This window comes from Hipposideros armiger, unplaced genomic scaffold (genome assembly GCF_001890085.2).
Source record: "Hipposideros armiger isolate ML-2016 unplaced genomic scaffold, ASM189008v1 scaffold_643, whole genome shotgun sequence".
NCBI classification, from domain to species: Eukaryota; Metazoa; Chordata; class Mammalia; order Chiroptera; family Hipposideridae; genus Hipposideros; species Hipposideros armiger.
This window is the reverse complement of record NW_017731993.1, coordinates 191,595-204,168: the sequence shown is the minus strand read 5'-3', so window position 1 is coordinate 204,168 and position 12,574 is coordinate 191,595. Positions and strand designations below refer to the sequence as shown.

At 41.8% G+C, this 12,574-nt stretch overlaps 1 protein-coding gene across 2 annotated transcripts; it reads left to right on the top strand.

Annotated features, from left to right (window-relative positions):
• Positions 1-4,426: 4,426 nt before the first annotated feature.
• Positions 4,427-11,508, top strand: OXGR1 (oxoglutarate receptor 1). Of its 2 annotated transcripts, XM_019625896.1 has the most exons (3): positions 4,427-4,505; positions 8,511-8,646; positions 9,439-11,508. In XM_019625896.1, the coding sequence occupies exon 3, from the start codon at positions 9,513-9,515 to the stop codon at positions 10,524-10,526; it is 1,014 nt and encodes a 337-aa protein (XP_019481441.1). In that variant the 5' UTR covers positions 4,427-4,505; positions 8,511-8,646; positions 9,439-9,512; the 3' UTR covers positions 10,527-11,508. The 2 variants fall into 2 exon arrangements, with proteins under 2 accessions (XP_019481441.1, XP_019481442.1); XM_019625897.1 differs by lacking the exon at positions 8,511-8,646 and having other exon boundaries at positions 4,470-4,505.
• The last annotated feature ends 1,066 nt before the right edge of the window (positions 11,509-12,574 follow it).

Sequence of the window (12,574 nt, the reverse complement as noted above, 5' to 3'; positions counted from 1 at the left end):
CAGGCGACCCTGCACCAGCAGAGAGTAAGAGCTCAACTGCTTGATGATGGCTTCCTCTGGCTTTTCTGTACTCCTTTTCTTTACCACATTTGCTTTAGTCTCTAATCTCCATTTCTCCTTGCTTCCACTGGTCACTCTAATTCTCATGAAAATTCTTCCTGAGCAGCCTGGCAGTCCTATCCTTAGTTGTGCCCACGAGTCTAGCTCTATTAGCTGTTTGGGCCTTCATGCACCTCTAAAAGCCTCTAACCATCTCCCAGATTTTCCTGGGATTGGATCTAAAGATGGACAATCTAGTCAGTCTCTTTCCCAATAGCTCTCTAAATCCCCCAGAAAAGCCCTGTTTCAAAGAAATGTCCACAACACCACATAATTTTGGTAACATTTAAAAATCATCAAATGATGTTTACATAGGAGCACAGCAGGTGACTCACACTGGAACAGCAATATCATACACACTTTTCTGAGACTAAGCTTTGTGTTTCCCTTAAGTTTTCACAACTAAGATCCCTTTAATCTGGAGTGAACTTTGAAAGTATCCCGTCCAACCTCCACTTTTCCTAGATGGAGAACTGGAAAGGGGATTTCCTTTCCCAGCTAATTGAGTTGCTTTCTAAACACTAAAATTTGGCCTCAAACTTCTGGGACTCTCTCTACTATGCCATAATGTCTTCCTCCTCACTGAAGAAATACTGTAGGAATCTGGAAGGTATTGCAATAGTTGAATTTGTTGCCTAGTATAGATTTTTAAAAATTGCTTTATTTAAACAGATCTTTACTGAGCAACCAATTTTAGAAAACAAGTTAGCATTTTTTTTTTATCAAGAGAATTCATCTCATGAGAATACTGCTATCATGTCAAGTCATATTATTATTGTGGCCAAAGTTACAAAAAGTCTGACAAGGTCATATATGGTGTTTCAAAATATAGGTTTGTTATTACTCAGGTATGGTGAGGCAAACATAACAGGAGACGATTACCATTGAACAGGTGATTTATTATACTCACAGACCCCAAGAGGTAGGGCATGCCACACCACAGCAGCCACATGGGGAAGCACTAGGATTGGTCAAGAGGTAGAAGGAGAGGGGAAACTGTTGCAAGAGGCTTTTTCCCCCCCTTTTTTTGTGGTTTCTGTGGAAAGGAATGGGTGAGGCAGGGAAATCAGGCTTTGGATTGGCTAGTTTGAATAATTGCTCTGGACTCTGGAATATAGGGGCTGCCTTCTAGTAGTATGGTACCTACCTGGCCCTGTGGTGATTGAGGCAGGTGGATAGTGGCCCAGAGTGTGAGAGCCCAAAAAAGGAGGTGTTTGGGGATATAAGCTCTGCAATGGTTGGTTTGCACTTGAAAGTACACTCTCTAGTGAACTTACTATCTCTAGGAACTGGCTAACCACAGGAAGGGCAGTGTCTCTTAAGTCACTAAGGTCCCATATATCAAAGCACCAGAATATAGAAAATAATAGACATAGTTAACACAAATGGTCAGAAATGATGAGAAATGATAACCAGGGAAGAAAGAAACAGAACGGTCCACATTGTCATCAATAATTTGTTGCTTTCTTACTCAACGCTGAGTAAGAACTATGACTAGTTGTAATGTTACTCTTTCTTCTTCCCCCAGCCAATCCCCAACTCAATAATTAATACCTCTTTGGAGAACGCTACTTGAGTCTGCCTTCTCTGCAGAGTTTCACAGGGCTTTCTGGACCAGGAGGCTTTAAGATGTCAGTGCTTCCTAATTAGAGAAATTCTGAGTGTTCAGATTATCCTGGAAATGAGCCTCTTTGCTTGCTTCAAAGGAGCAATTGCAGCACATTGCAGGTGACACCTGTGCTGCTCAAATAGCTGTGAATTTAAGTGCTGGAATTCTGTTCTATTGGGTGCTCATTTTAAAGAAGAAAGTGCATTTCTGAATCTGGGCAAGAGACCAATTTTAAATGGAAGTTGAATTTTATCCTTATGTAAGTCTGACTTAGGGTTATTAAAAGACAACTTCAAGGTTCTAAATTTGAAGCTTAAAACATAGTCTAAATTAGTGACATAATTTTCTAATGCAAGTTGTTTTAAATAAATGTAAATTATATTATTCTGTTTATGCAGAGATGCTTAAGATCTATATATTGTTTAGTATTTTTCCCCTGAAAATTACTACTTTATAGGATTCCAAGTTGTCATAAGGAGTAATATTTACAGATAAACAAGAAAATGTAAAAAAACAATTAACTCATAAAAATCATCATTTGAGGGAGCCAATTTAGAGTGTTGGATTATAGCACGTTGTTTCAGATAAAGAAATGGCTTCAATAAAGTGGCCCAGCCACGCCTAGCACAGAGCAGTAAGAACGGAGGGCTGGTACATTGGTCTTCCACAGGTCTCCCTGGCCCAGTCCTCAGGCTTGTCACTTGGACCTCTGTAATTCTCAGTGTCCTCCTTATTAAAGTGAGACCACAGGACTGGGTTTTTTTTAAACTAAATTTAAAAATTGTGGTAAAATACACATAACATAAAATTTACCATCTTAAACATTTTTAAGTGTACAAGTTGGACATTAAGTCCATTCACATTCTTGCGCAACCATTACCACTGTCCATCCACAGAACTCTTTTCATCTTATAAAACTGAAACTCTGCACCCATTAAACAAACACCTCCCATTCCCTCCACTTCCAGCCCTCAGCAACCATCACGCCACTATTTCTACTAATTTGACTACTCTATGCACTGCATATAGGTGGAATCATATCATGTTTGTCCTTTTGTGATTGGCTTATTTCACTTAATGTAATGTTCTCCAAGTTTGTCCATGTTGTAGCACGTGTCATAATGTCCTTTTTTCAGGCTGAATAATATCCCATTGTATGTATATACCACATCTTGTTCATCCATTCATCCACCCATTGATAGTTGGGTTGCTTCCACATTTTGGTTCTTGTGAATATACTGCTATGAACATGGTGTACACATATCTCTTTGAGGCCCTGTTTTCAATTTTTGGGTGGGTATATTCCCAAAAGTGGAATTGCGGGATCATGTGGTAATTTGGTGAATCATCTTACTGTTTTCCATAGTGGTTCCACTATTTTACATTAACAGGAGTGGATATTTTAAAATGTCCCTTCCACATCTTTAAAAGTCTAGGAACCAATACTTGTTTTTTAAATAATCTCTTTAAGTCATTTCCTCTTCACCTGGAAATCTTGATCACCAAGGGAAATGCTCAGATGTCTTTCACCACAGAAAGCCTTTTCTAACTTCTCTTGGTCTTACATTCAGTTTATGCTCACTTACAGCACCCTTATTTACCAGGGTTAAACCCTATTCACTCTTTAAATTAATTATTTTTTTTTCCAAGGACATGAGCTCTGGGAAAGCAGAGATCACGTTTTATTCTTGTCTCCTCAGTGCCTGATACAGAATAATCAAGCAGCAAATGTCTGTTGAGTGAATGTGTAGATAGAGTGGAACAAAATAGGGTCCAATAATTCCAAAAGACAAACTGAGAAAGTGATTAAAAATAGTAAAATTGGAGAATAATTTTTCTCTGAATATTTCCTGGGAGAGGCTGGGTCTCAAATAATAATGATAAGCAGAATAATAAAAAACGCCAATTACAGTGCTCTCCCAACCATCAGCTAGCAAGGATCTTCTCACTGGGGCTTTGGGATGCCTGGTTTCACATTCTTGCTCCTGCACGCTGGCCTGCCCAGAAGATGCCCTGGTTGTTTTAATGTCCATCAACATGGCGGTGCAGAAGGGGCATTCAATGCCTATCCATGGCTGAGCATAAAAGTGGCTTTCGCCACTTGTCTTCACTAAGCAATACAGAAAACTTGTCTCTGATCCTGGAAGGGACCTTACAGTCCAATGATTCAACCCCTATTCTCTGGGATGATGTAGCTGAGATTTAGAGAAGGGAAGAGGCTGTTCCCAAGTCATATGGCAAGAGGGCTGCGTCCTAGACCTGGAGACGTAGACACACTCTTCCCACGCTGTTACGGAGTATTTTAAAACCACCTTGCTGAGCAGTGGAGGGTAGGCCCGTGAGTGGACACAGTGAAAAGACATTTCAGTGGACGCCTCTGATTCAGAGAGCCAGAATTTAGCTTGTTTTCATCTCTTGCTAAATAAAAGGCCCTGTACTGTGGGCAAGCAGGTGAAATTTCTGGACCCATACAATAGGGCTGCAACCTTCCTGCGGCAAGAGCCCTCCTCACAGGCTCTTTTTGCACCTCTGCAAATACTGCCTTGGGGCAGTTTTGCTCCAAAGCGGCTTGGAGGATGTCCAGCAATCCTTGGAAGTCGGTCGGGCTGAAAAGCGGGCGAAGCAGGATGCAGGCCAATGTCAGCGGGGGCGGGACCTCATCACTCACCTGACCCCTGGCCCAAAGGGTGGGAGGGGCAGGGGCGGCGCGCGGGCCTCCGCCGGGACCCCTGCTGCCCGAGTGCAGCCACGCTCCGACGGCCACTCGGGGCGCATGGCGGCCGCACCGGGGTGCCAGGTGAGCTTAGGTTGGGGAGCGGGACTCCGCGGGCCTGAGGGAGCCGGGTGCGGGGACCTTCGCTGATCCCGGAGTGGGAAGTCAGAGTGCCCAGAGCCTGGCTGAAACAGCCCCGGGGTAAGTCCCTGCCGCAGCCTGGGGGTGGAGGGTGGCCAGAGCGGGGGCCTCTAACTTGTTCTTTGGGAGGCAGCAGGAGCACCCCCCCCCGCCCCCATGCTGGGTGGGGGAGAAGGGCAGGGCAGGGGCGCATTCTGGGAAAATAAAATCCTAGGTTGGACAGAGATCTGTCCCAGGAAGATCTGGAGAAGTTCTGGACTATGATCTCATCTCGTGCCTTTTTCACGACAAAACATGGAGTCTTTGGGGGGATTTTGGGGACAGAGGGTTCATCTCTGACCTCAGTTGATTCCGCCTTCTGGTGCGTTCTTAGTTCATACCGTATGGTTCTGGGATTTCTTGTGTTAGCAATCAATGTCCAATGATACTGCCCACAACCCCCCAACGAGCAGACAAGACCTTTTCTTCTGAAATCCCTTTCTTTTGTCTTGTTTCATTGTTGTAGATTAAGCGAACTCGTTTTGGATTGTCTCTAAACTTCCAAATTGTATAATGTATATTTTTGTGTCCATTTGTGCATTTTTCTGAGGAGAGCTTCCATGATTTTATTTTATTCTCCCAAAGATCCAATAGCTGAAATAATAGCTTTGAACTCCATCAACATAGCAAGTCCTAAAAGTCTTCAGGGTGCCTGAGTTGCCGTCTTATTTGAAAGCTGGGGTTCAGGGAAGACTTGGGTGGAGGGATTCCTTCAGAGTTCAGGGACAAAGACGTTCCTCCAAGTCACAAATTTGTCTGGGTTAAGAAGTGGTCTGTTTCCCACTAGGAAATCAAACCAGTTTACAAATATGTAGAGGAGGAAACCAAGATGAATCTTTATGAATGAAAGGTCTAATCAAAGCTTCTTCTTGGTAATCAAATGTGACTCTAGCTGCGGGGTTTCCAAGAACTCTGAGGGAAGGTGATGATAGGTGTTGTGTTCCAAGGTTTTACTTCCCTGGTCCACTGGCAGCTTGGGAAAAGGAGGAGAGATTGGATGTTAACTCAGTGTTGGAGGGCACCAAAAAACCAAGTGTGTGTGTGTGTGTGTGTGTGTGTGTGTGTGTGTGTGTGTGGTGTAGTGGAGGAGGGGATTGTTAGATAAGGAGTTTACTACCAAATTAGCAGATATCTTAGAAAAATCATTTCATCATTAACCCCACTTCACTTGTTCCCACCAAATGGGCACGGATACTCTATGGACGTAAAGTTATATATACTGCCACTTGAATAAATACCATGTCTAGTCCTGCCTTTCTTTATCCACAGAGGCTTGGAATCCCATTGTGAGGTTCCTGGGCAAACTGGCATTAGGATAGCCGTCCTCAAGCTGTGTGTTCCCAAAACATTGATAATTTGCAACTAGCCTCAAACAATCACAATTTCTTCCCAACTTCAGAGAAAAAAAGAAGCTAAAATGATGGTGTTTTTCCTTTATAAAAATGTCCTAAATCTTTGGCGCTTGCTTTTATTTGTGTGGCATCTGATTATGTCAAAGCTAAATAGATCATTATTTCTAATTTATAAAGAGTCCATCAAGCCTAGGTGGTCGGTAATCTCCCTACAATTGAGAGGCCCTGTTGTAGCCAAGAATAGGGAATACACCACATTATTGTTTAATGTCCTTTGAATGTAAAGGATTCCTTTGTGGACATCTGGTGCTCTGGGTGGTAGCAGTGAATTGCAGAGGACCCTGGGACTATCGAGGAAAGAAACGGCCTCATTCTGCTTGGCTCTCAGCCCAGAAGAGTTTTTGTCTGCTATTAACGTCACACATATTTTGTAAACTCAAACCATTTTTTCTGGTGAGATTTATGGGAGAGGGACTAAATTTCTTAACCCCTCCTCCCTTACGATTAGTCAGTCAGCTTCATTAAATCCCAAGCTGAACTGTTGTTTTTCAAAATAATAAGGTGGTTGTTTCTGCCCACAACCTGTCTTTTCCTGATACGATTATTGTTTAAAATGGCCCAATAACAGGGCACGGATTTATTTGGCAATGGCAGAAATTAAGTTTGCTCCTTACTTTAAAAGTCATTAAAGAATCAAACCTTTTTTTTTTAAAAATAATAGTTGCTGCTTCATTAGCCCTTCAGCACAAGATAAATTTTGCTGATGTAAACCATTGTTCTTATATGCATACGGCAAATATTTATTGAGTACCTTCTGTGTGTTGGGGCCTTGGGGTACGAGGTGACTTTATGTTTCTGCTTTCAAGGAGTTGACAGACAAGCTATGTGAACTTGAGTCTTGACTTGCTAAGAACTGACTTCCGGAATTTCCAAGTCAGGGACTCCCTGTCCATAACCATTTTCTTTAGGTTTAAATTGCTGCCCCCTCTTGTGCATGAGCCCATTTAAGGCGCTGCCCAAGGAAAAAGCTATGGCCTCATAGCACCCTTGCTGGTTAGCAGTGCCCCACTCCTATCCCCTCCAGTGCTGTGTATGCAATAGCTCTACAAATAGCAAATCCAGGGGGTGTCATTAACTTGACAAGGAAGAAACATTCACTTTTTAGAGGTAAATACATGGTCCCAGGGAGCACTGGCCTCTCCTAACAGCTGCCCAATGGCAAGTTTCCCATCTCTGTGCTATTCTTTTTCCAATTCATTCAGAATAAAAGTAACACATGTGTGAATGTATTCTGATCTGTGCCCTAAGTGGGATCGGGAAGAGTACATTGCAGACCAATCAACACAGAAGGAGTCTGCTAATTTCAGATTTGCTAAATTGGGTCAGGCTGAAATACACCTCTGTACTATGTTGAGGAAAAGCTTGATAGTGTATAGATTTTAGCACAAGTACTAGTAGTAATGATGGCAGGCACTGATCCAGTACTTGCTATGGGCCGAGCATCCTTCAAAATACTTTATGTATATTATCTCATTTAATCCTCTCTCAACCCAAAGAGGTGGGTACTATTATTACTGACATTTTAGTCTTAGATCACACAGTTTAGGAGTTTGATTTACTGAGCTCTTCTGGAATAACGTCTAATTCATTTTTGTTATTATAGGGCACTCATTTGCCTCTTGCCTGCTCATTGTGAGAGGCATCCCAGCTCTGCAGACAACCTGCCCTGTTCTGTATCTTGGTTCACTACTAACTAGCAGTGTGACTTGAAGCAAGTCCCTGCCTTCCCTGTGTCTCAGTTTCTTCATCTGTAAAATGGGGATGATCACAGCTCTACCTTACCAGGTTGTCTCAGAATTAAATGACTTTATATATGTAAGATGCTTAGAGGAGTGCTTTGTACACAGGAGGCACTATTATTTTTATTATTAGCCATTTTTTCTTTCCAACTTCATCTCCCAAAGCCCCCTAACATAGTAGCCATACTTAGCTACTTAGCTCTCCCCTGGACCTCCTCAATTCTGTCACAGCTAGGTGCCTTTTCACATGCTATTTCATTTGCCTGGAATGCCTTTCTCCTTCTGTTGCTAGTGTCAGCTTAAAGGTTCCTTCCCACTTGACCTTCCTTCAGTGCCCTCTACTATTCTCCAGGTTCCCTCCCTTCTTTGTGGTTTTAGTAGTCTTGTGCCACTCATCTACCAAAGGACTTAGTGGTTAACTGCTACCTAATATTTATTGAGAACTTATTATGTGCCTAGTAGTGTTCTAAGTGGTTTTTTTTTTTAAGTATCTTGACAGCTCCATGAGGTACGGTTACATTTTGTTAAAATTATTTCCATGTCCATCTCTCTCAGTAAACTGTGATAGTGGCTTGTGCATCTGTGTGTGTTATTAGTTTTGTATCTCTAGGACCTGGCAGAGTGCCTAATTAATACACAATGGGCACTCCATAAATGTGTAAGTGGATGCATTTTACCAATAGCTGTTTACATTCAAATCATAAGCTAATTGTAAGTAATTCCTTTTAACTATAATCTTCATGCTTTTCTCATTGCAGAAATTCACTCTCAAAATTTTAGAAAACACTGATAGCAAGAAGAAGGAAGTTAAAATCCCATTCCTCCCAGGCCTGGAGTGCTTAAACAACCTGTTCAGGGACATACAACTACTCATTGGCTAAACTGAGAATCAAGGTCAGGCCGTCTGGTGATAGAACCCAAACTCTTACAGCTGCTCCTCCATCCCCTGCAACCCTCCCCCGCAATCCCAAGAACAAATTATGTTTGCTCCAAACTATTAAAATAGGTTGGAAGAACTGAAATTCGAAATGTAATCTACCATACATATAATGTTACAATGCGTGAAATCTATATTTTAAAAATTCCCAGTGTTCAGTCTTTTCATGCTTTTGCACATCCTGTTCCATCAGTTATTTAGGGTAATCCAGATTAAGAGGCAGCACAGTGAGGTAAGGTATAAAGAGAATGGCTTTTAACTCAGATAAGCATGGGTTCATATGTGGGCCATGCCACTAGAGGTATTACCAGGGACAGACAGGTTGCATAACCTCCCTCAGTCTTAGTTTCTTCTGGAAAAGAGAGATAATAAGAAATGTTTCTCAGTGTCTTGTCAAGTTTAGAGGTAAAGTGCCTCGCACTTGATTAATGGTGGGTCTTGTTGTTCAGCCTCTAACGGCATGCCCAAACAGCAACCTTGCCAAATTGTTTCCCACAGCTCCATATGGGCTTTTTTCCAATCCTTCATTTCAATTCTCATGGTAATTTAACTTCTATATTATTATTAGATGTCTTTAGTAACACACCTCACAGCCATTTTCTTAGAAATTCAATCTCTTCTCTACAGGATCTCTTTTGAGATTAAAGAGAAAAAAGTGGCAAATTTAGGATGTTAGAGCAATTTTCGTTTAAAAGTGGATCATTGTTTTCATTACCCTATCATTAATGTTTTCTATTTTCTTTTATCAGTGAGTTACTTCTCAGTCAACTCATATTGCCAAACCGAACTCTCTTGTTTTCTTGCAAGATGAAAGGAGACAACCATGAATGAGCCACTAGACAATTTTGCAAACGCTTCTGATTTCCCCGATTATGCAGCTGCTTTTGGAAATTGCACTGATGAAAAAATCCCACTCAAGAGGCACTACCTCCCTGTTATTTACAGCATCATCTTCCTGGTGGGCTTTCCAGGGAACGCAGTGGCAATTTCCACTTACGTTTTCAAAATGCGGCCCTGGAAAAGCAGCACCATCATCATGCTGAACCTGGCCTTCACAGACCTGCTGTACCTAACCAGCCTCCCTTTCCTGATTCACTACTATGCCAGTGGCGAAAACTGGGTCTTTGGGGATTTCATGTGCAAGTTCATCCGCTTTGGCTTCCATTTCAATCTGTATAGCAGCATCCTCTTCCTCACCTGTTTCAGCATCTTCCGATACTTTGTGATCAATCACCCGATGAGCTGCTTTTCCATTCACAGAACTCGGTGGGCCATGGTAGCCTGTGCTGTGGTGTGGATCATTTCCCTGGTGGCTGTCATCCCCATGACCTTCTTGATCACATCAACCACCAGGACCAATAGATCCGCCTGCCTTGACCTCACCAGCTCGGATGACCTCACGACTATCAAATGGTACAATCTAATTTTGACTGTGACTACTTTCTGCCTTCCCCTGGTGATTGTGACACTTTGTTACACAATGATTATCTACACCCTCACCCAAGGACCTCAGACTCAAAGCTGCCTTAAGCAGAAAGCTCGAAAGCAAATCATTCTGCTACTTCTTGTGTTCTATGTATGTTTTCTACCCTTCCATATCTTGAGGGTCATTCGTATTGAATCTCGCCTGCTTTCCATCAGCTGTGCCATTGAGAAGCAGATCCACGAAGCTTATGTTGTTTCTAGACCATTAGCTGCCCTGAACACCTTTGGTAACCTGTTGCTGTATGTGGTGGTCAGCGGCAACTTTCAGCAGGCCATCTGCTCCGTGGTCAGATGCAAAGCAAGTGGGGGCCTGGAGCAAGCAAAGAAGATCAGTTGCTCCAACAACCCTTGACATGCTTCATTGACTCGAGCAAAGAGGAAAGCCTGCTGATTCTTTCCCTATAATTTCAAAGAAGTCCAGAATATCTCCCTCAATGGGACTCTCAGTAAATACTGTGTATTCAGGTAACTCTGTGCCAAAGCCAGGGCGGAACTGCTAGGAGTTGTCTGCAATCCATTTATTGGGATCCCCCCATGGGTAGATATAAGAATGGGATACATGCATATCAATAAAGGTTTCAAATGTGAAAGTGGACTATTGGAACTCAGGGCCATGTCAGAGACTATGTCAGGGCCATTGCCTTGGGTTGCTCAGTCAGTTAGTGCCAAGACAGGACAAAGCCAATTTTTCACTCATAGTGTCATACACCTTCATACTGGGGCCTATTTGTATTGAATCCCTAGACTATTCAAGGCATTATTTGTATCTTTCTCAACATTCACTTTTTTTTTTTTAATATTTTGTATCTTTAAGCCTTTTCTTCAAACTTCGTTTGGAGGTTATTAAACTGTATTTTTTACTAGGCTTTAGTCAGCTTTATAGATTAAAGCAAGCCAGTACTATATACTTGAGATAATTAGAAAATATCAATGCAAGTAGCTAAAACAAATACCTGCAAGATAATTTGGGATATTATGTTTTTATTGTTGTAGATCATGTTCAAAGTCGTTAGTGAAATTACCAAGTTATATTAGTAATTATCAACATGCCCTGGGGAAGAAGGGGCCACTTTTGGGGAACAGAAGTACTTTTAAATATCCTGTATATATTGGGTATTAAATAAAAGGTAACATAATTTTGACTTCTGTCTGTGGGAAAATATTCAGGGAAACACTAATTCTCTTTAGATAACTTTTTCTTTTGTGACTATCCTGAAAACATGCCCTCTATTGTAATAGCTAAAGCTATTTTTGAATTGTGTGTGTGCATAATTAGCACTAAGTGTAAATATTTGAGAAAATGCCTAGTATGAATATTTAAAACCCTAGCAAATGTGTTGAGATCATTAATAAACTCATTTTAAAATCATTGAAGAAGCTGGTAATATTTTTCTGGGAAAATGCAGCTTTGCCACAATTGTATTTACATGAAGCTTATGTTCTCCATGTTTAGAGAACAAAAATAATTTTAAGAATCAGCTATAGAATAAGGCTGGAATAGAGGATTTGAGCTGAAGAAAGGGTGCCATAGCATCTCTTCTTGATTTTCAGGTTCTTCTAGGACATTACTTCTGACTTCGACTTAAGTGAGGATGTTCCTCGGGAACCCTCTGCTAAGCATCCTGGGGGATGGGGGAAGGGGAGAAAGAAGAAAGCCAACGGTTCTGTACGTGAACTTGTCCGCATGATAGCGCCCTTTCTGCCCATCACCTTCTGAGCCATCTTCTCCTGGCTTTTCTGTAGCACATGGAATTTCATTAGAGGGCCCGAATTGCCCATTCATGTGACTGTACAGTATGGAGTAGCATTCGAGGGACAACTTGGAACCTGGAAGCTGAGCAGCTCTCCTCTCCCCTCTCGCTAATCCCCAGCCCAGCTCCTAGGCCATCACCAAAGTGTAGCCAGAGGAGCCTTTATGCCACTGCTGTTATTATTCTAGCCCTGGGCCCAATCCCTTTTCCTTTCTCTCTCTCTCTATTCCTTTTTATCCCTAAGGTTTCATCCAGCAGAGAAAAACCACTTCAATCTCTTTCATGTCTATTTCAACTTGTCTCTGTAGCTTCTTTAATCCTTTTCCTTCTTTCTACCAATTTACAGAACAATAAATCATCTCTGTTTCTGATATTAATTCTTCCACTTTGCCTTTGGTCCTTATTGTGTTTTCTTAGGAACTTCCTCTGACACTGAATTTCACTTTCTCAATTTTTTTTAACATTTCTATTTCCCTGGATAATTGACCTTAGCTTGGGAACATGTATAATTTTCCTTTATCCTCAAAATACCTTCCCCCGATTCAGCTGTTCTGTCATCCTCTTATCTGACTAGTACCCTGCAGTTATGGGTCAGGTTCAGATGACTGTCTGCCCTCCAGGGTTATGCTGATAGAATATAATCACAAAT

Coding starts and splice junctions, on each gene's coding strand:
- OXGR1 (XM_019625896.1), top strand. CDS start 9,513: ATGAATGAGCCACTAGACAATTTTGCAAACGCTTCTGATTTCCCCGAT.